Source organism: Carassius gibelio, chromosome A18 (genome assembly GCF_023724105.1).
Source record: "Carassius gibelio isolate Cgi1373 ecotype wild population from Czech Republic chromosome A18, carGib1.2-hapl.c, whole genome shotgun sequence".
Taxonomy (NCBI): Eukaryota; Metazoa; Chordata; class Actinopteri; order Cypriniformes; family Cyprinidae; genus Carassius; species Carassius gibelio.
Genome location: NC_068388.1, coordinates 6,133,958 through 6,161,249, shown reverse-complemented (window position 1 = coordinate 6,161,249; position 27,292 = coordinate 6,133,958). Strand labels below are relative to the sequence as shown.

Here is a 27,292-nt window from a genome sequence, read left to right as displayed (position 1 = left end):
AAATGAAGAATATAAGCAGCAGTAAACCCAAAATTTCTATTAAGAACTTCCTGTTTGCATTATATTGGTGTTATGTGTAAGTATGTCATAGTGAATCTTTGTAAAGAATCTATAAGAAATCCATTAGCCGTACATACAATAGCTTTATATTTCTGTGAGTCAGAGTTTAAGATGATACTGAGTATGTCAACACTTGAGCTGACAGGAATGCTGGGTAACAAATTGCTTTCGGTCAGAGGAAACCCTCAAGTCATCACTTTTCTTCCTCATGGTTCAACCTATACGGGAAAGCCGAAACAAAGGTTTCTTCAACAGCCGAAACAGAATATTACAAACAATTTAAGAAATTGCAATTACAAAGAAAATTAAGCCGTTATAACGAGAAAACAACTTTCGTTATGTCGAGATAACAAGAAAATTAAGTCGTTATAACGAGAAAACAAGAAGGAAATAAATGATAATGCATGGCCGCTTAGAACTTCCGTAGATATCCTAGTGAGTATAAAAAGAAATGTGTTTAGTTGTTCACTGCAGCTGAAACAAAAAGTAAAGGTGTCGCCAACAAATCCTCCATAACTGGAAATGTCATGGGCAGAAGATATTTTGCACACCCTGGCAGATGACCTTCCCCTGAGCGGAGATATTGATTACTGTACAGATATTGATTACTGTACAGGAGCTCTTCCAGAGGATGTGATGTCTCATTGCATATTCCAATTTTTTTTTTTTTTTTGTGTGTAAACATTCATAAAACAAAACTATTTGTAAGATTTAATTTCCATGACATTTCAGTGATAATTTGAGCTATAACTGAAAAATTGCCTATGTTAACATAATCTAGACTGTCAGAATACCTTGATTTACTGTAGTAATTAAGCTATTCATAATATGAGGTATATGACATGGTGTGAAATTCCCTGTCTCATAGTGCTGCAGTGGCCGAGTGTGTACAGTGTGTCTTCGTGCCAACCTCAGGCCATTTCTCTCATGCCCCAGCTTAGCCATGCATTAGCACCCTACAAAACACTATGGCTAAAGTCTCTGACCCTGCCACCACCCTCTGCCTCCAGTGACTGCTGACACACTACACACAGACTGACTCCCCTCAAAATAACCCTTTGACCCAAGATGGAGTTTCATATAGTCTTCTAAAATTAATTACATTCAGAAAGAGTGTATACTTGGATAGGTTTTATATGGATGTAATGTGACAGCAGTTCCACCAGTAAAAGAAAAAACACAACTCACGTCTCTGAGCTCCTGCACCAGGGCGTTGAGACGTTCAGTCTCCGCTTGGGCATTGGAGGCCACGGAGCTGCTCAGGTTGAGCTGGGTTTGAAGGTCCACCAGACGTCCCGTATAATAGGCCTCTTTGGAGGCAGACTCCTGCAACAATGTCTCTTCATTTGTCTCGCCATCCTCAGCTACTTTACGCTGGTTGGTGTACGCCTGACCGAACGCCTAGAGGAAAATGAACGACAGAAACAGAAAAGGGGTGTTTAAGGAAGTGTCTACAAAAATGATGACTGTATTCACAACAGCCTACAACCATAGTACCAAACAGCTGATGGTAGCCATTGACTTGCATACAGTATATAATTATTTTCCACACTATGGAAGTCAATGGCTACCGTCAACTGTTCGTTTACCAACATTCTTCAGAATATCTTCTTCTGCGCTCAACAGAATAAAGAAAACCATACAGGTTTGGAACAACTTGAGAATGATGTTGCATAAATGATGACAGATATTTAATTTTGTTTTAAGTATACTGTGCCTCTGCATATTTTATCATTGCATAACAGCATACCAGTTCATGACAAAAGATCACGCAATTAACACTGACAGATATGTGCCATTAGCAAGTGCCAAGAATAATTAGGTGACACGAATGAATAGACTAATATGATAAATGATCCCAAATCAACAAAACCAATGTGATCTGATATTACAGAAAGCGACAAGGCATTAAGATTTGATCTCGCTCAGAAAAATCAAAGGTGTATCAATATTACTGTTAGATGCGATGTGTTTGTTAATGTAAGTGTAATGTAATTTGAATTTAAAATCACACTTCCCGGTGAGAAAAACTGCTCCACCCTTCCTCTCTGATCACCTGCCCAGGCAAAGTGCTCCACTTCAAGGTAACTGAGATAATATTTCAGCTGCTCACTCGAATCAATAGAAACAGTGTTCTGATTCCCCTGACACAGGTTTTCACTCCATGCAGATCCGCTGTTTCATGACTTAAGCATCCTGTCTTGATTGGAAGATGATGGTAGATGGTAAACAGGAAGGAGGAATAAGCCAGGGTTAACAGTCTGACCTGTTCTGAAAAATTATCACAACGCTAATCAGTATTTGAAGATTATTAAATCTATTGCTCGTTTTATGGTTTCATGACTCATGATTGCACATGTGCATTATGGTGCATTTTAAGTCTTTAAAGCAAAAATGACAGTAAACGGCAAGTGCAGGTTATATGGTGTCTCTGTGATGCTCACAATACCTGAGCCATTATGAGAGAAGCATAACTGAGATGAGTAACAGCGGAGACCACCCATCTGAAGAGAAATCAATTAAATACACACTAAAAAGCGGAAGAGAAGTGTATATGGAGGGGCGAAAAAATCAATTGGAGTACTGGTGGCACCTTACAGCCAATCTGAATGAAAAGTTGCTGATGTGGATAGAGAAAATGTCAAATACTGGAACGGCTTTCCCAAGCACTGAATCAATTCCAGTCATAACTAATTTAAGAAAGAAAGATTTCAAGAAACACAAAATTTCGGGTAAATGCAAAAATTTGTTTTATATGTAAAGATATTTAGACATATTTCTTCTAAATAAACCCAAACTAAATATTTTACAAAAACATAAAAAATAAAACAAAATAACATAATAAAATATAACGTATTATAGTGATGAGAAATTAAATAAAAATATCAGTATAAAAAAAAAAAATCATAATGGTCCAGAAATTATTTAATGCAATAAATAAATAAATGCACAATGATATGTTATTTATCCTATTAACTGTTTAGTTTTATGAGCAGATATTAGCCATGTATTAGAGTGTAAACAACATGAGATTTCTTTCTTTCTTTCTTTTTTAGTGCCTATAGTGGATCAGAGTGTATTTTCTGTTGTGACCACAGGTCATTTATCATACTTGCCCATTTCATGAACATGAACAAAGAAAACACTCCCATTACATATTATTTTTATTATTATTGTCAGGAATTTGATTTATATTTGACCTGATTCTCAAATTCTACCTAATAATCCAGATTCAGTGGTTAAATGGTCACTCCCACAACATTATCAATGATTAATGACTTACAGTTCAGTATATTTCTTAGACAAAGATACTATATGGCTTCTGAAGACTAGTGAATATAATCCTTTACATTTGGGGGTGTACTATCTCTTTAACACTCACAGTTTTTTCTGTCCTTTTGATTACTGAACTCTGGGGAGAAGGCACAAAAGCTAATGGACACACCGCGTTGATTAATTCAGTGACAGAAGTGTGAATAAGCTCTCATTGTGATTTAAAATGAGGGGCTGTCAATGTCCCAGAATCCCTGCTGAAGGCCCTCTGCCTCCCAGCTGCGCTCTGAGAGAGAACAAGAGAGAGATGTATGGACTCTCGTATCAGACGTTGCTGTGACCACAGACTCGATCTTTGCTGTATAATGTAGGAGGCAGATGGCTTGTGGAGACAGTGTGTCCATAAAGCTGAATTTGTCCATCTGGTTCCTGTTATTTAAAACGGGCAGTCACACCACGATGCCCACTCAATAGCTAATCTCTAACCTTGTCTCTGAATTTTAAGTTTGTGATTTTTATGGCATATTCAATTTTTATACATGAAACTCAAAAAAAAAAAAAAAAAGTCAGCCATATTTCTTCCAAATAAATAAAGAATTTGTGTATTTAATATTACATGTGTGTGTGTGTAATAAATATAATATTAAATATTATGAAAATTATATATATATATATATATATATTAGATGTATATACACTGTATATATATACACACGGAATATACTGTATACACACACACACATTCATATATATATATATATATATATATATATATATATATATATATATACACACACACACACGTTTTTATTATATAAAATGTAAATATGATTTTAAATGTGATTAAAAAAATTTTAATAGTAGATAAAATGAAACTAAATTCTTAAACACTAAATATATCTATAAACATAATAAGTATAAATATACTATATCCTGCATCTTGCAAGCATCACTATAACTGTCTGGTATTAGATTGTATGTTACATACATCTACTGTACAACAAATATGTTTTATATATATCTACAACAACAGGAAGTATCTGAAAGCACAAGTGCCAACAGCTACAGCTACGATAACATTAAACTCCATACTGTGCAAACATTAATTTGAATTCACCTCTTTCATGAGAACATACGTGAGTATAGGAAACAGAAAGAAAAGACAAAAGCGAGAGAAAGAGAGTGCTCAGAGCAGACATCAGTCAGTGTTGTCAGTGATTTGTTCCAGACAGTCGTGGTCGCAGCGTCTGTGTGTCTATGACAGCAGGACCGCTGCCAGCACAACCCAGAAAATCCTTGTTATTTCCGTAACTAGGCCACAGTCAAACTTTGCATCATCTATCTCATTCATTCAAGGGTATTGGTGGTTAGTATGCATCTTGCTTGCATCAACGATATGTTATGGTATCAGTTCAATTTGCAAGATTATTTTATATACAAAAGTAAAACTTGCTAACCTAAGTATGGTGACAATATTTAACTGCATGTGACAACAAACCTTAGAAAGAGAGAGTAACTGGCACAACAAAGTTCTGCACACTCCTAACAAACCTCCTCATGACTCACACAAAAATTAATCCCAACATAAATCACACACTGATTTGAACCCTAACATCAGCACATATGGCCAAACAATGTACGAAAAAGTGAGCTCATCAGATTCATTTCTGATTGCTCCATTTAATAGCCCTATACTGTAAATACGCTGTACAGTATGTTGTCGTACACATACTTTTGTGACATTAATTCTGTAAATGACACAAAATTTTCAGTCTCTGTCTGTTTAACCTCATAATTAACTCACACTTTATACAAAAAATGGGATCTAGACATAAAATGGCATTCTTTAGAACATAACCCTATATGTACTATTACAACCATCTTTCATAAATTGCCCGTATAGGCATGTATTTGCTGCAAAAAACTGTCTGAAATTTCAGTGACAAAACTATAAATTCATCTTTTAACTATTCATTATTCATACGATCCTGCACCAAATCCCTAAAATCTGTCTAGAACTGCCACTAATGAGATGAGGTGTCCAAAACCTAGTGAGCTGTCTATGTAGTATACACTGGCAAAATAAACTGCATTTTACCGGAATGGAAAAGCAGAACAGTAGCAACCTAACACTAACAATCTTAATCTTAGCTAACACTAGATGGCTCAGAAGTTGGCATCTTGCTAGTCTGATGAGCAGTGTTGGAAAGTTGGAAAATTACTTTTAAAAGTAATGCATATTGTGTTACTCCTAAAAAAGTAACTATTACGTTACTTAGTTACTTTTACACCAAATGTTAAATGAATAAGCCTCAGGCAGAAGGAAATGGAAATTCACGTCTGTACAGAGGAGGGCACAGCTCAATCAAAGCCATTCTGGGCTGCATGAAGAATAGGATGCAGGAGAAGAAAGTTCTGCACTCTTCAACAATAAAAAACAACAACAACAGCAAAAAACACAAATGCTATGTTTATCTAGAGTCATTTTGCTTATAACATGTGGTTGAATTGGATCATCATAGGTCAGCAGCACAGAAATTGGTTATTAAAATGGGATTCATTACATAAAGAATATTTGAATATTATTGCAGGTTTGCATCATATTCTGAGTTTGTATTTCACAGTTTTCTTTTATTTTTGAGGAAAACTGTATATGCTTTTGTGCAAGTGACTTGAGCAAATGCATGATCACATTTAGTCTAGAACTACAGTACAGTGCCCATCATGTTTACACCATGCACACAACACTTCTGCACTTACTCTCTCAGATATTTATTTCTCTAGTTACTCAAAAAAATTAATCTAATTCCATAACTTGTGGTACTTGTAATGCGCTACCCCAACACTGCTAATGAGTAAGTAGTTGAATCCAAAATCACATTGTTTTAGAGCATGTACTGAATTAGATTAAGAACAAACTTCTTGACCATTGAAACACATTCAGTAGATACTATATACAGAAGTACAGTATGAATGCAGACCCAAACAAAATACATCAGCCATCTTGGCATTGTCCTTATACCTGTCTGAAATAAAGGTGGACTATGTCATATATACAAATAATATACATTATATAAAATATCTTTACAATTAAATACATTTTTAATCATTTGGAACTAAACATGCATTCATAAAATTTACACTTTCAGCATTTTTCATAACCTCCTCAACACATAAATGTATGTTTGAGCCAGAGGTATTGAGAAAACAATTGCTCTGTTGCAGCAATAGTCTCACCCTCATCTGTAACCTTTAAAACTAACATATTTGTCTGAATTACCTCAAGGCAAAGTCCTTAGAGGGAAAGACACAAGAGGACTTGTGGTGATGCTGCCAGTTCACAGATTTATCATCATGACTCAGACAGAGAGCGTGTCAGAGTTTCAAAGGCTTCCTGTCAGTGTGAAGAAATATAGATTGAACCAGACACATTAGAAAGCCAGCATTATGGAGTCCCATGGCACAGTATATTACCAAAGGAGTCATATATAGAAAACAGTAAGCTTAACAAGTAAAAGCTTTGCAGAAAAAGCCTCATAAAACAAAATAAAGTAACACTTTATTTTAAGGTGTCCTTGTTTCACGTTACATGTACTTACTATTATAATAACAATTAATTATGCATTATTTATAATTTTAAAGGAAAAATAGGTTGATTTTAAATTTCATGGCATCAACACTTCTCAAAAAAGTTGGGACAGGTCCATGTTTACCACTGTGTGGCATCCCCTCTTCTTTTTATAACAGTCTGTAAATGTCTGGGACTGAGGAGACAAGTTGCTCAAGTTTAGGAATAGGAATGTTGTCCCATTCTTATCTAATTCTTATCTAATATCTTATTACCATAGAGAAAAAGCCTTTGCTTCTGGATCATGTTTAGTTATGGCTTCTTTTTTGACCTATAGAGTTTTAGTTTTAGAGTTTTAATTTCCATTACAGTAGCATTCCTGTATGTGATGCAGTGCCGTCTAAGGGCCCGAAGATCGCGGGCATCTAGTATGGTTTATTTTAATTTCTGTTTATAAAGACAAAGGGAGGAGGATATACATACAAAATGTGTTCTTCAGTCACACACATCTGCAGCAATGCACCACTTCTTATTCACTGCAACACATGTTCAGCTGACAGTGTTATGCAGGGCGAGAATAATAGAAGACTGTATTGCTCCAAAGGAGCAATAGGAGCCCAGAGCAAGTAAAGAGGCTTTTCTTCTTCATTTTACCTTGTTGGAAGAGATTTGATTCTGTTTAAAATTGAAATTCACAGCATGCATAGTATCTATAAACAGCAGATGAAAACTGCCTCATCTTTAGTTGAACAGAGCCACTTAAATCTCTTATTCTGGGTAAGCATTAATGCACATCAGCACTGCACACTGCCAGTTGATGTGAAAATTATCTGCAGCTTGAACGGTGGTTTACTTCAATGATAAATGATTACCTCATCATACTAAATAGTCAACAGTAAATTTGCTCCACCTCCTGAGGCAATGAAAACAAGTCCATTCATCACAGTTAAAATGGTATGATTTGGTTTTATATGGTATGCTGTCACTCCTTTTTTCTCTTTTTTAGAGTGCCGTCAGTCATAGGCACAGACTACGCCAGGTCTGCAGTATTTAAGGGCAGTAAACTGCCCCGTATAGAGAGGATGTATTCCAGTCCTCTGCCTCAAGCATCTTATAACAATGTCACTTAGTAGCCATCCTTAGAGAGCGAGCGTCCTACATACATGCTGGGAAGGGAGCTGAGGCAGGACAGGGTCCCATTTAATCAGCACACAGGCCAGGAGCCAAGCATGGGCCACTACCACCTGAACACACAAACACTGAAGAGCGGGAAACTTCCACAAAAATAAAATTAGCTGATTTAAGGTTTGAAAATGTTGAAAATTCATTAAAAAAAATGAAAATGTATTTTTTAGGTGCACTATATAATAATATCTTTATTTAATACTCATTTTTTATGAGTAGAGATACTTGTAAGTAGAGATACTTGAAGACAAAGAGAGAGAAGTACAGGAAATGTGCTGATGACTGTGATACACTCTATAAGGCAGCAAATGGATTTGTCACACTTAGAGGGAGAACAAATAAGGGATATAGAGTCTATAGTCTACAATTGGCTGAAACAATCATAACTGTAAGAGCAGAGTACAGACTTTATTCATTTCATTGACAGAGGCCACAGTTTCTTTTACAGCAGCCAGTGAAGTTGCAGTCTAGAAAGTTGAAGAAAAGCAACAATCAATACATACACCCATGGGTAAAGCAGACCAGCTCTTTCCCAAAGTCTCATTGCAGCAGAAATAACAAGCAAAAAACTGCAGGGTCCTAGGCAGTTTCTGCACTGAGGGATGTAAACAGTACAGGCCTGAAACCGTACCTGTTCTGTGGAGCCACTACTGTTTGATATTTTCAGATCCACCCAGAACTCGGAAAATCACTGGAGACAGCGTGTGTGAGAGAGGAGAGGCGATGGATGAGGTGTGGCTGGCGGCGTGTGATGGGGCACACCTGATGGAAATGGAGCTTCATCACCACCACGGTTTAAAAGTCCAATGAGCCTCTCCCCGAGAGACTGGTCTCATCCCTCTGCATGCACACTGGTGTCCTCGTGGGTCCAGGAAGGGTGCTTAGAAGGACTCCCGCGCTGCCAGAGATGTGAGCTGCTGGACCTGCGGTCCGGATGAGAACTACACCCGTTTACACGGCCTTCAGGCAAGAATGCCAGGCTGTCTATCCCCTTCAAATGCTACGGTCAGCTAGAAGGATGCAGCCGCTGGAAGAAGCCGCCGCCCCTAAATAAATAATTTATTTAATTAATCTTGCATGTTTTAATTTTAACAGTGAACCTCTATTGTGCAGCACTTTGTTTGCCAAAAGTAAAATGAATTGTTACATTTTTGTTTGATTATGTTTTAAAAGATTAAACTTGATTAAAATGTTTTATTTGCTCCTTTGATAATTAATTTGTAAATAAATTGATGCTACCATTTTTGATAATTAATTTGTATTAAATCACAAATGCAGTAAATTTGGACTGACACCACAGAATTTCAGAAAACAAATTCCTATTATTATATATATATGAAATAGTGATCCCCTATAAGTAAAAAATGAATTAGGTCTTTTCTCTGTAGTGGCAGTGAAAATGCTGTTTATTGGTATTAATTTGAGTGTGGTGCTGCAACAATCATTGGCATCAGAGACTTGAATCAATATCTCTTACCCCTGGGTAATCTTGAGAGAAGAGGTCCTTTGTGCCAAGAGGTTAGGCTATGGGGGCTGGGTAGATAAACTAGGGCCTGTACGACCAGTCTTTATCGATCAGCTCCTGCTGATGTTCTGAGGGGGAGGCAGCCACGAGTCCCATGAGGCTTCCTTTATACTCTGTCCTTCTGTCTGTCTCTTACTACATCACTTTCCTTTACTTTCTCGGTCTAGGACAGGCAGATTTATGACTCCATATATGGACGACCTAGAAATGCTCTATGCCCTTTTGTGAGTATTTAAAAGAGGCCCGAAAGTAACTAAGGACAGGACTCAAAGTGTTTATCAGAGTTCCTATAATTTTATTTCCACCCTACCTTTCAGTACCGCTTACATTCTTACTTTATTTACTGACATCCAAACTGTTTTATAACTTTAATAAAGAGGTACAGATCGATGACTTTGAGCGGCTTCATGTTCAAGGTTAAAGTACTTGCATTCATGAAGCTCAAAAGTAAACCATGATGCTAGCAACACCAATGCTTTTAACTTCAATGCTTTGATAAAAGTGTAAATGCAAATGTATAGCTTAGAATTTAAACCCTTTGACCCATTTCTACTAACTGTTAATTCCATACAATTGTAACAGCTCGGATATGAGATGTGTGCAACATCTTCCACAAATCAAGATTTTCCTGTCTTATCACTGTAGATCAAGTCACATCAAGAGCATTTCAGTGGAAAAAGATCTGTAGAGCACTATTGTTCAAGTACACACACACACACACACACACACCAAACCATAAAACACTCAACACTCTATTTCCTCGGTTTCCTGAGGGATTGAAAAACATTTTGAGCTCTATTTGCCGTTCACCACAAATAGATTAAAAAACAAATGCATAACAGTGAATCATGTTACTCCTTAGATCTGCATAGCTGAAGATGTTTCATGTCTATGCAACAAGTAAATAAAAACAAAACATTTTGTCAATTTACTCATCCACATTTTGTTAAAAAGACTCTTTCACAGAACACAAAGTAATATATATATATTTGTTTTCTCTGTTTTTCTAACATTGTTTTGGACCCCATTGACTTTCATTATATGGACAAAACAGTTCAAACATTAAAAACATCTTCTGTGTTCTACAGAAATAACAAAGTCTTACGGGTTTGGAATGACTTGAAGGTAAGAACTTTCCTTTAAGCTTGATTTCTGGGGTTAATACTGTTGTAGCATTTTCTTTTTGGCAACATTTAATAAACGAATAGTATTGACCTGTTTTCCATTGGCCAAATAATTATCTAATTATCTATCAAAAGACTAAAATATGTGCACAAAAATATCCTTCACCATAGAAAACAAACATGCCCACAGTTATGTTCAACACACAACTCTATACTATGAAAAATTGGCACAATACAACTTATAAAAACAAACAAAAAGTGTGTATACAGTGAAGGCAAGATTTCATATGGCATTTCCTTCCTCTTGCACATTCAGACAATCTGATTTGCAAGTAAATTCTGGCAGAACTCTCAAAGGAATTGAGCAGGGAGCTCAAAGGCAAATAGTGCAGTGTGGTCTTTTCTGTTTAATATTCATCAAAATAAAGGAGAAAATGAGGACAGATAAGGAGAAAAGAGACCAAACACAGAAGGTCAATCCTCGAGAGGAAATATCACCGACTCGTGCCCTTCATGAGACTATCAGCTGCAGACAGACTCTATTTCAAACAGCACAGATGCTTTGAACATAAACAGAGATACAGATCCGAAAGGAAAGAAGTAAAACAGAAAGTGCATTATTGATTGTACTATGACTCTCAGATGATAAAGCAACATTTAAAGTGTCTGCACTCTCTGTACTCAAAGTGTTTCTAAATAAACATGCATTTCTTATTTTTCTGAAATTAAATCGGAATAGATCAAATAGAATACTTTATTGCAAATAACTTACAGATGCTGCACAGGCCTATGCAATTCCCAACTAATTGATACAATGAAAGCAAATTATGTCAAACTCACCCCAATTTTGGGGCTGGTTTTGAACGACATGCTATGTCATGATTTGCATGAGAGAGTTAGTTAAAGAAAAAGCCCACAGGGCAGACTAGTCTGATCTAGGGGGAGCTGCCATGAAAAAAATGCAATTACTGACACAGTTTCATGACAGTTATTCACTGCAAATGACTCACTGCTGTCAGTGAATAAATATAAATGTCTGAGATAAGCTTTCATACATATTTTCAAGCTAAACAAAGACCCATTTGTCATAGTCGTTGGCCTTCCATTGCGCTTAACTTCAGGAGAATTTAGGGATCAGGCAAACACAAAGACACATACAATAGTTCATACACATTCTTTAAAATAAACTACTCCAAATAACAATTGATATTTGTATGTGTCATTTTCTGAAGATGAATTTGAGCTTTTGACTTTGATTTTTATTAATACTAAAAACACCTAAACAAAGGTCAAAAGGTCATCTACTCTTGAGCTTTCAATTCATCAAAGAATCCTTAACAAATTATATCCCAGCGTCCACAAAAAAATTAAGCATCACAACTGCTTTCAACAACACATGTTTGAAGACTGGAGTAATCCTTCAGCTTTGCCATTAAAGAAATAAATTACATTTTCAAATCTATTCAAATAGAAAAGAGTTGTTGAAAATTGTAATAATGTTACAAAATATTACTGTTTATACTGTCTTTTAAAATCACAAAAATGCCACCTTGGTGAGATTTTTTTTTTTTTTTTTTAACTTCCAGACCCCAAACTTCAGCAATGCAGTGTAGATTAATACAACACAACACCCATCAATTACGACACATTAGATTAAACAATTCAACACCCTAAGCCTTTATGTCTTCATTAACATTGACAATCAACATTAATGGATAAATAAATGCAACCAAAGTTCCTGGATCACTGTAGCAATGAGAAAGTATCCTGTTCCATTGCTTTTGGTCTAAATGTTCCTCTGTCTCTCTCCTTTCATCCTTATCTCTTCATCATTTCACCTCTCTAAAAGAGTCCATTTGTCCCAGATATGTTACACTGTGCTCGATCGAATACACTTACAAAACAGCAAAGGGTGTCAACTTTGGATGGCTACTGTATACTCCATATGCCTCACTATACTTATAGTTGAGGGTATAAGAAAAAACATGGGCTGATGTTTGAGGGTGAATACAGTATGATGCACTGAACTGAAAGTGTATTATAACAACACAAACGATACATACAAGCATCGCACATTACTTGCATAACACTAACAAGCCAACATTTGCTTAGTTCTGACTGAGTTTTATACAAACCAATAAATCTACAATACAATTTTGCTTAATATATATATGCCATATTGAGTAAAAATCTTATTGACTGACGTTAGACACAGATACATAGAGAGAAGACAACATTTCCCAGCAGGGATGGACATTATGGGCCAATGGCCCAAAAAACTTACAGACACACTAAATATCCTTAATATACCTGTGAGCTGTGACACCAGAATCAATCCCTCTTGAGAATGAAAATTCAGTTTGATTGAACAGTATTTTAAAATATACTTACAAAAAAGTAACAGGAAAATACTGTTAGAAATAAGTACTGTTAGTGAAAGACGGCTTTAAATACATATCAAATATTATTTGTCTGTGCGTGTATCAATATTAGAGAGAGAGAGAGTAAAATGAAATACATCTCTCTCAATTCCAAATGTATTGTTTACACACACATGAATAAACACATATACTGTACAGCAGACCATCCGAGCTGTGTTTACCTCCTGCAGCTGCTCTAGCTCCTGTTTGAGAGCCTCCTGCTCGGTCTCCAGCTCCGCGTACTGCTGCTTGAGCGTCTGGTTCTCCTCCAGCACCACCAGACCGCATTCCGCAGCCCGGATCTTCTCCCGGTTCGCTTCAGCGAGCTCTCGAGTCAGCCTCTCTACCTCGGCCCGGTAATGATCCACCGATTCCCCGCATCCGCCACCGGCTGCCATAGCCTCCGGTCTCCGGTCGGGTGAAATCTCTGCTTCCTCCGTTCCCGACACTCTCGCGCTCTCAGAGAGGCGGAGGCTGCAGGAGGAGATTCAGGTGGATGCTGCAGTCCAGCCGATGCGCCTCCTGTTTGCTGTTGCTTAAATTATGTTTACACTAGTGGCATATGAACTAGACTCGACTTCTTCACTGTAAATAGTGCCGTGATAAACTGCACTAATGTTCCATCCCTCAAAGACATTTTTTTTTTCGTTTCCAACTTGCATTCCAATATTTTGAGGAAAAGCGGCGCCATCTACCCGGAATGCAAAGTGGGCAGAAGTTGATGTCTCTCAATATGTGACGTCACTCCATATCCCCACCCCTAATCATTTACACCGTCGTTTTTTTATTTTATATTTTGATACTGTATATTATATATGTAATATACAGTAGGAGTAGGCTATATATGTAAAGTTCAATAGAAAATAGTAATGCTAATTATAATTAGTTCCATCATATGTGTTAATTATAATAATACATTCTAATAGTGGACAGAAGTATTCACTATTATTATTATTATTATTATTATTATTATTATTATTATTATTATTATTATTATTATTATGTTTCGTGTGTATAGCCTACACACACACACACACACACTCACAAACGCATCACATATGGTTTCAGGAATATCAGAAATTCTCAGCTACATTGCAACACTTATTATTATTATTATTATTATTATTATTATTATTATTATTATTATTATTATTATTATTATTATTATTATTATTATGTTTGATTATTATTAGGGCGAAGGTGTATGAAAACATTGCGCCACCTGTTGGACAAATAAATAAATAAAATTTTTAAAGACGAGCAAAAAAAATTATTTGCAGGCATGAAAATGTATTTCTTTCTTTTTTCTTTCTTTCTTTCTTTCTTTCTTTCTTTCTTTCTTTCTTTCTTTCTTTCTTTCTTTCTTTCTTTCTTTCTTTCTTTCTTTAAAGGCTCTTAATTATGCATTGGTCTTAATTATGCATTGTTTATATAGGCGGCTGGTCTTTGAAAGTCCAATCTTTATCAATTATATTAAAAAAAGTAATCAAGAAAGACTTTGCATGAATAGTCATGCAGATTCATTGTTTAATGGTGTGTGAAGGTTTTCTTAATCATTAAAATCTGAGCTATAATCATGAAGATTCTGAAAGTTACAAAGTAACCCAACAACTTTAAGGCCACAAACTCCACAGATCCCAAGAGGATTATAAACTATAAAACTGTAATTTACTGTGTTTCTACTGCCATTGAAACAATCACTGATCACTGAAATTAAGATATTTGACAATAATTTCTACATAACTCCTTTAGTCTCTAGCTTACTTAAGCTGATTGTAACACTGGATGTGACACATTCCTGATCCAGAAGGCACTTGAATGAAGCATGTCTAAGTACATTATAAGCATAAGAAGTAAACAGGCTAAGAAAAAGACCTCACTGTACTTCTGTCAGTTTTTCACCAGCCTGTGTGTGATTTCGTTTTCTCAGACTTTGTGGCACATCTACTGGACTCTAGTGGAGCTTTTCAAACATAATAATTTGATTAGTCAGGATATCAAGCACATCATTATGTGTGTGCAGAGGTGAAAAATCACATGTGCATTATCTAGAAAACGTCCTTTTACAATCATTAACGCATGGGACTTTCAAAACTGTGAGATTCATTTCATCCGAGGAATGTCCATTAAGGTAAGTACTAATGAAAGAAATGTACTCATGTTCACCAGAACGATTGGATTTCTAAAAGTAACAGCCCACTGGGCATACATCAGGCTGGTCTGATGAAAGAATGATTGGATGATTAGGTTTGTCCTGTCACTATCTTAAATAAATTTCCACAATGAGAGGCATGTGATACATAGTATTTGGGAAGTCTTGCACTAGCCTGGTTCAGAGACCCTCACTGAAATGTAAAACCATGCTCACGTTCATTACTCCCTGCAGAACATTTGGCATATACTAAATCATTTATTCTAGTTTGTTGCACATTTACCTCCAGTAAATGTTTCTCATACTAGGTTTATTTCTGAAAGTTAGTTTTTTTAATAGGCACATAGCCTAAAGATTGGGAAGTGTGTGAGAGTGGTTGAGGAGTCTGATGGCTTGGGGGAAGTACATGTATACCTCAAATGCCCTGCAAGTGGCTTTTAGATAAAAACATCTGGCAAATCAATACATGTTAATATAAATAAGCTGCAGGCAGTGTATGAAAAATCTTAGCAAATAATATATTTATGGTAATAGAATGATAAAATAATATTTGTACTGTGGATTATTATTATTATTATTATTATTATTATTATTATTATTATTATTATTATTATTATTATTATTATTATTATTATTCCAGATCTAAGGAATACTGTTGTCCATTTTAGTGTTGATTTTCATATATATATATATATATATATATATATATATATATATATATAGATATATATATGTGTGTGTGTGTGTGTGTGTGTGTGTGTGTGTGTGTATGTAATAAATATACACAGTACACACACATATAGATAGATTTATATAGATTTTTTATATGTCTATGTGTTTTCCTATTATTTTAGTCTTAGATTGTTCAAATAGTTTGAGTAATTTTAGTACATCAAGTTAAAATTAAGAAAAGGAAAATTAGAAATGCTGTTTTAGCAACTAGCTGAAATAAAATAAGAGTACATTTATTTGATTGCATGTTATGTTTATTTAAAGTAACTAACCTTAATAGTTTAGGTTAACTATTTTTTTGCTAGATAAACCTGCAATCAAGTTACTATGTAAACCCGGCAATCATTCAACAACTTTAAAGGATCCTTGCCCTGAGATAAGTAATAAATTATTCACTTTTGAAAGAAAAGAAAGAAAGAAAGAAAGAAAGAAGGACTTTAAAAGATGCATTGCATGGTGATTAACATGCATGCAGATATACTGGTGGACATGTACACATTAGTGTGTGTTAGAGTGTATTCCTCAGCCAGAAGCCAGAGCAGCACGTGGCTCTGGTCAGCTGCCTGCTAGTCGTGGTGTAATTGAGTTCACATGAGCAGCTGATAGGTCCCACAGCATTTACAATCAGTGGCAGCATCCCCAAACCCAATCCCGTGTCTCTGTTTTTTCCCCTCCTTTCTCTGCTCTCTTATTTTTTATGCTGTCCTTAGCTCTTGCCCTCTGTCTTATTAGAAAGTGTAATACCTCTGTTATAACACTGTCTCCTGCCTCCACACTCATGGCTCCAGAGAAAACCAGTGACGGATTGGACAACCACGCATTTGCTGTGAGTAACCTCCATTAACAGAAATACATTTTAGGCAGAATTACTAATTTCTTTCTTAAATTAATCTTAGAGCTTCTGGAAGATTGAATATACTGTAGGAACATTGCATTTCAAGGGACTGTGATCATGAGTGCATAATGGGTCTTGCTTTTACTGAGTAAATCTAAGTTATAGCAGACTTTTGCCAGGATATGGGATCCTTAAAATCACACAATTATAAAAATGTGATAATTTTTGAAAAAATGTTTATGTCTATGTTGTAACCAAAGATTTTAATCACTCTTGATCATGCATGTGTTACTCATGTTTGTTATTGTTGTCGTGCTCAATGTTTTAGTGACTGGAATGTGGAACTGGAGCAGTGTGTGTGCGTGTGTTTATCACTCACAGATCATGACGCATATAACATTTTTCTTTTAAAATGTCATATAATAATAATTATATATGTATATTGCATTTTGATCAATCAAAAATAAATCAATAAATAGATTTGGGGAAGGGGGGCTACTGTTTTTTTAAAAACATATAATATTCACATGTGCAAAGTGAAACTGATGGAATTAGGAGAGGGTGTTGATTGAAAACAGCTAAGCCAGAAACTGAATTTTAGTGTTTTCTGACTTTAGGTTGATGGTATAGACCATTTCTGTGAGTTACCAGAGAATAAAAATGGAAGTGATCACTTTTCTGAGGAGGGAGACAGTAACAAACTAGCATATTGTGTCACTGATATTCCACCATGGTACCTTTGCATCTTTTTGGGGATTCAGGTAAGTGGCCTGCACACATCTACCTGTGGAGCCAGTTATACTTGTGCAAAATGTTAGATTTGTATGATAAAATTTATCTTATACTATCAGTCCTTTAACTCAATTCCAATCTACTAATCTTGATTAGAGTGTGCACTATGAACAGCATTGTATTCATCAGTATACCAATAAAAAAACAGTTCCAATGTACAGGTGGAACAAAAAACAGTTCCAATATTACATTTCCAAAAAATCTAAAACTACACTGAACATTTTTAATGCCTGAATATAAAGAGAACGATTCAGGATTTTGAAACACCAAAATAACAAAAAATTAATAAAGCATATTTAACCCTGTAAAGCATGACATATTAAATAATAGTCCGCATTTTATTTTTTTTGTAAAGGAACAGTTTGTTGAACCTTAGACAAATGAAAATGAAAAGAAAATCTGTTTGTGTATGTATTTTTTTTTTATCTGGCTTTTATGGCCCATATACTATTCAATAGTGAGAACATGAAGCTCACATTCAAAGAAAATCACCCAAATTTTATTCAGAAGCCCAAACTGAGCAGATACTGTGCATGCAATTTGCTGCAGTTGTTATATAAATGGCCAGAAAAAATAGGTAAAATTATGATAGCTTGTAATGTAAATCAAAGAGATCTTTATAAAAATACTTATATAATATCAAATAGCAATTGTCACTCTATGTCTCCCAATAATATGATTTCGTAAGATGATATTTAAATATTGAACTTTTCAACAACGTTTTGATCATATTGGCCATTTAAAAGCCTTTTTTTAATATACAATTGAACTTATACTGATTTCTAAAATTCATGCAAAACAAATGCATTTTCTCTATTGGTGTAAGACTTTTAGTCTTCACTGTACATAGAATGTGTTACAGAAAGAACGTACATAACAATTTCTCTCCATTTCTCTGACAGCACTATCTTACTGCTTTTGGTGGCATCATAGCCATTCCTCTGATACTGTCCCAGGGCCTTTGTCTACAGCATGACGGACTCACGCAAAGTCACCTTATCAGCACTATCTTCTTCGTGTCAGGGGTGTGCACCTTACTCCAGGTCACTTTTGGAGTGAGGTAAGGTTACTTTTATCACTCTCGGCAGAGTCATATTTCACAAGCAAATAACAGAATTCAGAAACAGTGCCAGAACCAAGGCCAAGGTCAGTGCACCAAGTAGGAAGATATGTAATGACACGTAAAGAATATTTGAAGGATGAGGTGTGACACTGAAACAATGAAACACTGTTTGTGTTCTGTTGTGTTCATTTTCTTGAATCATGCAGTGTTGTGTTGTGGTTACTGAGACACATGGGACTGTCCTTGTCAATTATTTAACCATGGGTGTTTAATTCTATAAAAGTTTGTTTGATTATAAAATTACCTTGGTTTTCTGAAGAACGTTTATGATGCAGTTTGCTTTGAATTAATTTATCCAACTATTACAATAAAAAGTAATATAAAGAGTTATTTATGTTCCAGATAAACCGTGTCCCAAGACAACAATCCAAAGATTCAATCCAAGGGTTCATAATAATGTAGGCTTAGCAGCAATGTTTTCACCGTCTGATAAGCCTCTGCACTAGGCTGAAGTCCTATTGCGTTCTTTTGTTGGTGCTACTTGACCCAAATAATAGGCAGAAGAAATCCTGCTATGTTAACTCTACAGATCTTCAAGAGCATACTATTCAAACATGTCTGTTATTGAAGTACAGCAGCCAGAAACATGTAGGACTTTGGTCAGAGGGATTCCCGCAAAAGCTAAAAACCGTAATAGGATTGGGAATTTTTCATTTTTTTATCTTGAAGTTCAGCACATTTTAAATCCACATTCCTCAGGCCTCTTAGCTGTGGAGCTCCCTTTTGTGTGAAGCAATAGAATTATATTATAATTAATTCAAGAAAAATGTCTTAATACCCCTTAAACCATGCAAATTACCTTTTGTAGGCGTAACTGATTTGGTGTAAGACAGCTTTACCTTGTTTTTGACCTGCTGAGATGGATTAAATACTTACCTTTTAGTGAGGAATCAGGGAGGTTTGAGAATGACATACTAAAGTTGTCAAGTTGACAAAAGGGTTTGAATGTGAAATTCAATTTATTAACTAAAAAGCAGAGGGTGGAAAGACACATCTCAACAGTAAAAGTCAGAAGAACCTGTGAACTTCTTGAAAAGAAATAACAAAAACAACAAGCGCTAGATCTTTGGTGACAAGGCTCTTCTTTTTCCTAATGCAAGGTTACCCATTCTCCAGGGCGGAACTTTTACACTCCTGTCGCCCACCATGGCTTTGCTATCAATGCCTGAATGGACCTGTCCAGCTTGGACGCAGAACGCAAGCCTAGTCAACACCTCCTCCCCTAAGTTCATTCATGTTTGGCAAAGTCGAATGCAAGTGGTGAGTATCTCAATAACTGTTAGACTCTCTATGTACGGACTCATGAACATATGAGACTCATAAGTAGATCCAAATAGTTATGACACTTAAACCACTCACATTTAAAAATACAATGGCTATACTGTTACAAATTATATCTTAACTGTATAATGCTAAATTCAGTTTCTGTTGTCGTCTCTACACAGCTCCAAGGCTCGATCATGGTGGGCTCCCTATTCCAAGTGCTGGTGGGATTCTCTGGTCTAATTGGCCTTTTCATGCGTTTCATTGGGCCTTTGACCATTGCACCAACTATTTCCCTAATCGGATTATCACTATTTGACTCTGCTGGGATGAACGCAGGACACCACTGGGGCATCTCTTCCATGTGTGTTCTTCTCAAAACGAATCATCATTAATGAAAATATATAAAAAATATATACTACACAGCACATATTTTGCTGATTTTGAACAGACAAGCACTCACATTTAAGGCTACAGTAAACAAAACACCCCAAAGTGATGTAACTGAGTCAAAAATAGAGTAGCATATAAACTGATTCAAACCTGTGAATCATTTATGTGAATTGGTTCATGTATATGAATTGTCCAAAAGATCTGATTCACTAGAAGGAATCAGACTACCAACTGAATATTGTAGTTAAGGTTGTAGCCTTTTGACTTTTAGTTAGTTACTCCCCAATACTGTTCCCACAATAGTAGCTAGCCAATATTTTAGTTTAATTAAAAACGTGTTCAGTATTAATTTCTGGTATACTGCTTGATATAGTCTATGGACATGTACGTTTTTTAAACTTGAGCTCTCAGAAAGCCGTAACACAGTCTCATTGTCCTCCGCAGGACGACGTGTTTGATTGTGATATTCTCACAGTACCTCCGTCATATTGCCATCCCCTTCCCCAAATACAGCAAAGCCAAGAAGTTTCACACCACCAGGATTTACATATTTCAGATTCTGCCTGTAAGTCTTATATCTGTTGTCTAGATATTAATGCTCCTTAAAAATACGTTTATAAGCAAGGTGTGCTTTCTTAGGTCCTGCTAGGAATCACTCTGTCATGGTTGATTTGCTACCTGCTGACGATCTACAATGTCCTGCCCTCAGACCCTGATAAATATGGCTATCTAGCTCGGACTGACATTAAAGGAGATGTTATTGGCAGGGCGCCTTGGTTCAGATTTCCTTATCCAGGTATTTCAACCAGCACAACTAAGAGCAATAAAGTATTTTATATGCCCATATCCTTACAGGAATCATAGTTTATTATTGCTGATGTATTCTCGGATAAGCTATTGAAATCTTTTATATATTCTGTTTTTTTTATGGCTATGTAACTGTATTCCCAGGTCAATGGGGAGTGCCGACTGTTAGTCTGGCAGGAGTTTTTGGAATCCTGGCAGGGGTCATATCCTCCATGATTGAGTCTGTGGGTGATTATCATGCCTGTGCCAGGTTATCTGGTGCCCCACCACCACCAAGACACGCCATCAACAGGGGCATTGGCATTGAAGGCATCGGGTGTCTACTGGCAGGTGCCTGGGGAACAGGCAACGGAACCACCTCCTACAGTGAGAACATAGGAGCATTGGGTATCACCAAGGTACAGTAAGTTTTACTGGTCAAAATGTAATTTGAATATACTTCACAATGATTGCATAGGCTCACAACACTACTATCTAATTTTATGTATTTATCTTATATGTGTGTGTATATATATATATATATATATATATATATATATATATATATATATATATATATATATATATATATAGATAATATATAAATGAGAGAGAGATTGTTTGGCATGTTTTCTGTGAACTATGACCTTTCATCTTTTTTCAGGTTGGTAGTCGCATGGTGATTGTGTGCAGTGGCTTTGTAATGATTATAATGGGAATGTTTGGGAAAATCGGAGCCATATTTACTACAATACCAACACCTGTTATCGGAGGAATGTTTCTGGTCATGTTCGGGGTCATTATGGCTGCTGGTGTATCAAGCCTACAGGTAAAAACAGTACTGTTAATGCAAAAGGGAATATATCAGGGAAAATGTGAGATGTGCTCAAATAAAGTACCAACACTACCATTCAAAAGTATAGGGTCAGTGCAAATTTATACTGTATTTAGAACTCTCTTAAGCTCACTAAGGCCAAATTTTTTATCAAAACTATAGCAAAAACAGCAATATTGTGTAATATTATTAATTTAAAATAATTATTTTACATAATATATTTTAAATAGTAATTTATTTCTGTGATGGCAAAGCTCCAGTCTTTAGTTTGATTTGGTGCTCAAGAAGCATTTCTTATTATGATCAACATTGAGAACAGATGTGCTGCTTAATATTTTAGTGAAAACTTTTTTTTCAGGATTCTTTAATGAATACAAAGTATTCACTTGAAATATTTTCCAACATTACATTCCTACATTATACAGTATTGCAACATTATATTCATATTTTTTTCAATATCAATATGCTTCATATGATATTTTAATATCATGGCTGGTTTCCATTTTTTAATAGTATACAGACATGAACTCTTCACGCAACATCTTCATCTTTGGATTCTCGATGTTCACTGGGCTTGTCATTCCCAACTGGATAATGAAAAACCCAACATCCATTGCAACAGGTATTTATTACTATGATCAGTACCAGAACAACACGTTACAGACTCTTTATACGTACAGACACATCTGCTGTCAAAACGAATTATGCATTCCAAATATGTTTTCTTTCTTGCTTTCTGCATTAGGAGTTGTTGAACTGGACCATGTACTTCAAGTGCTTCTGACAACAAGTATGTTTGTTGGAGGATTCTTTGGATTTCTCCTTGATAATACAATACCTGGTGAGTTCTGCTAATAATCTGCTTCAATTACTGTGCCTATTCCTAATGCACATTGAAAAAGACACTTATTCAAGCAAAAAGTTTCAATTTAGAGTATTATTGTACACTGTACTCCATGCATCTCCCCTTTGCTTTATGTATGCAAATGTAACAAATAAAACATTTTAATTGATAAATCTGACTAATCAAGCAACTTTTGAGACTGTGCAATAACTGTTTATTAATATCTGTTTATTATACCGGCAGGAACAAAACGTGAACGAGGCATTATTGCATGGAAAAAGGCCCACCAAAATGAGTCAGACAACACTTTAGAAAGTGATGACGTGTACGGACTGCCCTTTGGAATTAATAGCTGCCTTTCCTCCTCCACATGGACAAAATATGTGCCCTTCTGCCCAACACACAAAGTCAGCAGACAGGATGACATACCATCCAGTTTGGATTCTTTGGACACCAAATCAGAATCCAACAAAGGTGATACACACATCATAGCGGGGGTGGCACTATAGTCTGTGATGAGGACTTCCATCTTAAATAAGTAACAAATAAGTCACATCTAGAGGTACGGACTGAACTGTGAAGGCAGCTACCTCCATGCACATAATGGAACTTTTCATCTGAAGCTCTACTGTGCAAAGATCTGTCTTTTTTTCATCTCTTTGAATTATCTGTAAACAATGTTAACATGAATTATTTTTTGTATCTTTTCTTTTTCTAAATAGTGCTCTAGGGGTGATTTCAAATAAGGATGGGAAGTGCCTCAATAGAAAGCAACTGTAAACATTTATTCATAATGTCTTGTTTCTTTTTTATGCTTATCATTTTAAATGAAATTGATTATATATTGCTGACAAACTGTATATTGCACTTTGTACACATATTTTATGTTTTAAATAGATTATTTTTCTCTTCATTTTACTTTAGATGTCATATGTAAGGAATAATTGATGACGGGCTGTTGAATTATTAGAAAAATAATGCATAAAATATATATGGGTGTGTGTGTCTGTAACCCATCATCTCAACTTTTTATAAATAAATGTCACCATATACTGCATATTTGGCAAATTCGTTCTCAATTTGGCAAATCTACAGTATTTTACACCCTGGAAGAGAGCAGAAGTCAGCCTACTGTGTGTACCTCTGTCAGCTTCTTGAGCTCAGATGACTCCAGCTTTTACATCTGCCAATTCTTCTTTTATTATGGAGCAATTTACCATTTGTGGACTTCTACCCTGTCAAAAGGATCTATGACACAGAAGCACAAAAACATATTCAACTTATTGATGCAAGGCATGCTTTTATTGCTATTTGATGCAATTGAAATTTGACTGCAATACTGCACTGGAGCATTGAAAACGGAACCGTAGCAGCTAATTTGGGAACGTAATTAACTAAAACTAGCACTGCTAACCTAATACTGTTTACTAACATGACACTGTTTTCCAGGAACGAGCTATTTTCCTTATCAGTAGCGGTGAGGTAGTTCAAATCGCGAATCGGTTCATTTGGACGCTTAATCACAATGAACCGCTAAGTCCTGCGCTGATTTTAATTGCGATATTCAAACATGATAAATGGAAAAGGTACAAACATAAATGTTATACACAAGAAACTCAGTTTTGAAATTCACGCAGTAAATCTAATATGATGCCATTTCTGCTTAAGACAAGCTAGGAACACAATTTATGGACAATAAACCCAGCCGGCACATGACCGACCTTCAACGTTGAAATATGGTTGAAATAAGGTCAGTTGTGGTTTCAACGTTGAAACAACGTTGATTCAACGTTTAAAGCTGAATGGTTGAAAAACATCCAGCACATGACCAACTTTCAATGTTGAAATATGGTTGAAATAAGGTCAGTTGTGGTTTCAACGTTGAAACAACGTTGATTCAACGTTTAAAGCTGAATGGTTGAAAAACATCCAGCACATGACCAACTTTCAATGTTGAAATATGGTTGAAAAAAGGTCAGTTGTGCTTTCAGCGTTGAAACAACGTTGATTCAACGTTTAAAGATGAACTGTTGAAAAACTTTCAGCCAGACATGGGGACTTGTGACTTGGTGACTTGGACTCGAGTCGACTCGAGTCGCTATTTTTAGGACTTGAGACTTGACTCGGACTTGGAAGTTAAAGACTCGGGACTTGACTTGACTTGAGACACGATGACTTGAATGACTTGAGTGTTAATCACATCATGTTTTCAGTTTGAATATAAAATATATAAATTATTTTTTTAAATAAAGTTGATTACTCAGCTGGAGCGCAGGCTGAGAATAGCGTCGTGACTGGATCAGGACACTATCATCAGTCATGCCCTCTCTACCTTACACACACCACGCCCACTTAAATCAGATATCACATCACATCAACATGTCAGCCTGAGAGGTACCGAGGGTCATCGCTTTTGTCTTCAATAGTTCGCGCCTAAAAACGCGTGGAAAACGCTAGTCGCGCCGCTTTCTACTTCTTTCCAAAGCGCTCGGGCAGAAGTGCTCCTGGGGCGTCTGTCGTTGCTAAGCATCCATGACAAGCTCTCTCTCAATGAACACGCGGAAATTTCAGCAAAGTATAAATGGATTTGCAGCACTAAAAATCGCTCGCAGTAGCTCTGCTACTAAATTCGTTTCAAAATGGCAATCCATATACAGCTATGAACAGCTGTTCCTTCATCTTAGCTGAGCTTTCAACGTTGATACGGGAAAGGATGAAGCTGATTGGTTATTTATTGTCACATGACCTGCGGTGCGCTTGCGGCATTCTGAAAAGTTTAGATGTTTTTAACTCGATGCGGTGCGACGCGCGCGCGTTGCTTCCGTTATGAGCGCGCATACCGCGCGCCTACATTGGAAATAACGAACTTGCGCGCGCAAAAGACGTGATGTGAACGGCCCCTAATGATCCGCTAGCAGGCCGTCAAAAAAACGCATTCCAGGGGCGGCGCTAGGGCTGGGCTAAGGGGGCATAAGCCCCGAATATTTTGTTACCTTGTCTTTCTCAGAGCAAAACAATTAATCAGAAAAACTAATGTAGCTGCCGCGATTACCCAATCATGAGAAGTGCATATATATATATATATATATATATATATATATATATATATATATATATATATATATATATATATATATATATATATATATATATATACAGTACAGAATATAAATATGACGTATTTTAAGTTGTTTCATACGTTTTTGTTATGTACAGTAGGCTACAGACCAAAAGTTTGGACACACCTCATTCAAAGAGTTTTCTTTATTTTCATGAATATGAAAATTGTAGAGTCACACTGAAGGCATCAAGGACTATTTGAGCAAGAAGGAGAGTGATGGGGTGCTGCGCCAGATGACCTGGCCTTCACAGTCACCGGACCTGAACCCAATCGAGATGGTTTAGGGGTGAGCTGGACCGCAGACAGAAGGCAAAAGGGCCAACAAGTGCTAAGCATCTCTCGGGGAACTCCTTCAAGACTGTTGGAAGACCATTTCAGGTGACTACCTCTTGAAGCTCATCAAGAGAATGCCGAGAGTGTGCAAAGCAGTAATCAAAACAAAAAGTGGCTACTTTGAAGAACCAAGAATATTACATATTTTTGGTTGTTTCACACTTTTGTGTTATGTATATAATTCCATATATAATTCCACATGTGTTAATTCATAGTTTTGAAGCCTTCAGTGTGAATCTACAATTTTCATAGTCATGAAAATAAAGAAAACTCTTTGAATGAGAAGGTGTGTCCAAACTTTTGGTCTGTACTGTACATAACAAAAAAAGTATGAAACAACTGAAAATATGTCATATTTATATTCTATACTCTGAGAGAGAGAGAGAGAGTGTGTGTGTGTGTTTGTGAAAGAGAGAGAGAGAGGAGAAATGTAACAGTTTAATGTTGTATGTAAACTGTGTTTGAGAGAGAGAGAGAGAGAGAGAGAGAGAGAGAGGTGTTCAGAGAGGAGTCTGTTGGATGTTTAGCTGTTATTTGTTTTATGGACTCCATGTTGAAAATGTAAAACATTTCAAACACTATTGGCAGAAGTGAAAAATAAATAATTTTAAGAAGTTACAATTTTGTTTGATTCCATGATGTATTTTACTGAACATGAGTATTTACAATGCAAATCCAAATTATTTTAATTTACTGACAGTTACTTATATCTTGTCTTTTAACTTTATTAAGATCAGATTCTGCGGGTAAAATAACAATATTAAGGTGACTTGACTTGGACTTGACTTGACATAGCTTGTGACTTGACTTGACTTGACTTGCCCAAGAAAAAAATACTTGGGACTTACTTGAGACTTGAAGGTTAAGACTTGAGACTTACTTGAGACTTGCACATGTGTGACTTGGTCCCATCTCTGCTTTCAGCACA

At 36.0% G+C, this 27,292-nt stretch overlaps 2 protein-coding genes across 6 annotated transcripts in view; one reads left to right on the top strand and one right to left on the bottom strand.

The window, feature by feature from the left end:
* The window catches only part of LOC127933857 (protein bicaudal D homolog 1-like), a 29,265-nt gene extending 15,409 nt beyond the window's left edge, over window positions 1–13,856 (bottom strand). For all 4 annotated transcript variants that reach the window (XR_008147589.1, XM_052530882.1, XM_052530883.1 and 1 more), the window contains exons 1-2: window positions 13,338–13,856; window positions 1,249–1,461 (exon numbers count right to left, since the gene is read on the bottom strand). Coding sequence is in view for 3 of the 4 variants with exons in the window: in XM_052530882.1 (XP_052386842.1) it covers window positions 1,249–1,461; window positions 13,338–13,553 (429 nt within the window). In the remaining variant the exon portion in view is untranslated. The remainder of the gene's footprint in view (window positions 1–1,248; window positions 1,462–13,337) is intronic.
* Window positions 13,857–16,700: 2,844 nt separating this feature from the next.
* LOC127934560 (solute carrier family 23 member 1-like) lies at window positions 16,701–24,032 on the top strand. 2 transcript variants are annotated; one of them, XM_052532025.1, is made up of 13 exons: window positions 16,701–16,865; window positions 17,492–17,635; window positions 18,569–18,726; window positions 19,890–20,049; window positions 20,235–20,416; window positions 20,890–21,010; window positions 21,085–21,241; window positions 21,397–21,650; window positions 21,896–22,060; window positions 22,580–22,688; window positions 22,812–22,907; window positions 23,154–23,384; window positions 23,633–24,032. In XM_052532025.1, the coding sequence occupies exons 1-13, from the start codon at window positions 16,737–16,739 to the stop codon at window positions 23,638–23,640; spliced, it is 1,914 nt and encodes a 637-aa protein (XP_052387985.1). In that variant the 5' UTR covers window positions 16,701–16,736; the 3' UTR covers window positions 23,641–24,032. The 2 variants fall into 2 exon arrangements, with proteins under 2 accessions (XP_052387985.1, XP_052387984.1); XM_052532024.1 differs by having other exon boundaries at window positions 16,703–16,865; window positions 23,154–24,032.
* The last annotated feature ends 3,260 nt before the right edge of the window (window positions 24,033–27,292 follow it).

Coding starts and splice junctions, on each gene's coding strand:
- LOC127934560 (XM_052532024.1), top strand. CDS start 16,737: ATGCTGTCCTTAGCTCTTGCCCTCTGTCTTATTAGAAAGTGTAATACC. Junction 21,651..21,895: donor GAGCATTGGGTATCACCAAG/GTACAGTAAGTT, acceptor ATCTTTTTTCAG/GTTGGTAGTCGCATGGTGAT. Junction 22,689..22,811: donor CCCAACATCCATTGCAACAG/GTATTTATTACT, acceptor TTTCTGCATTAG/GAGTTGTTGAACTGGACCAT.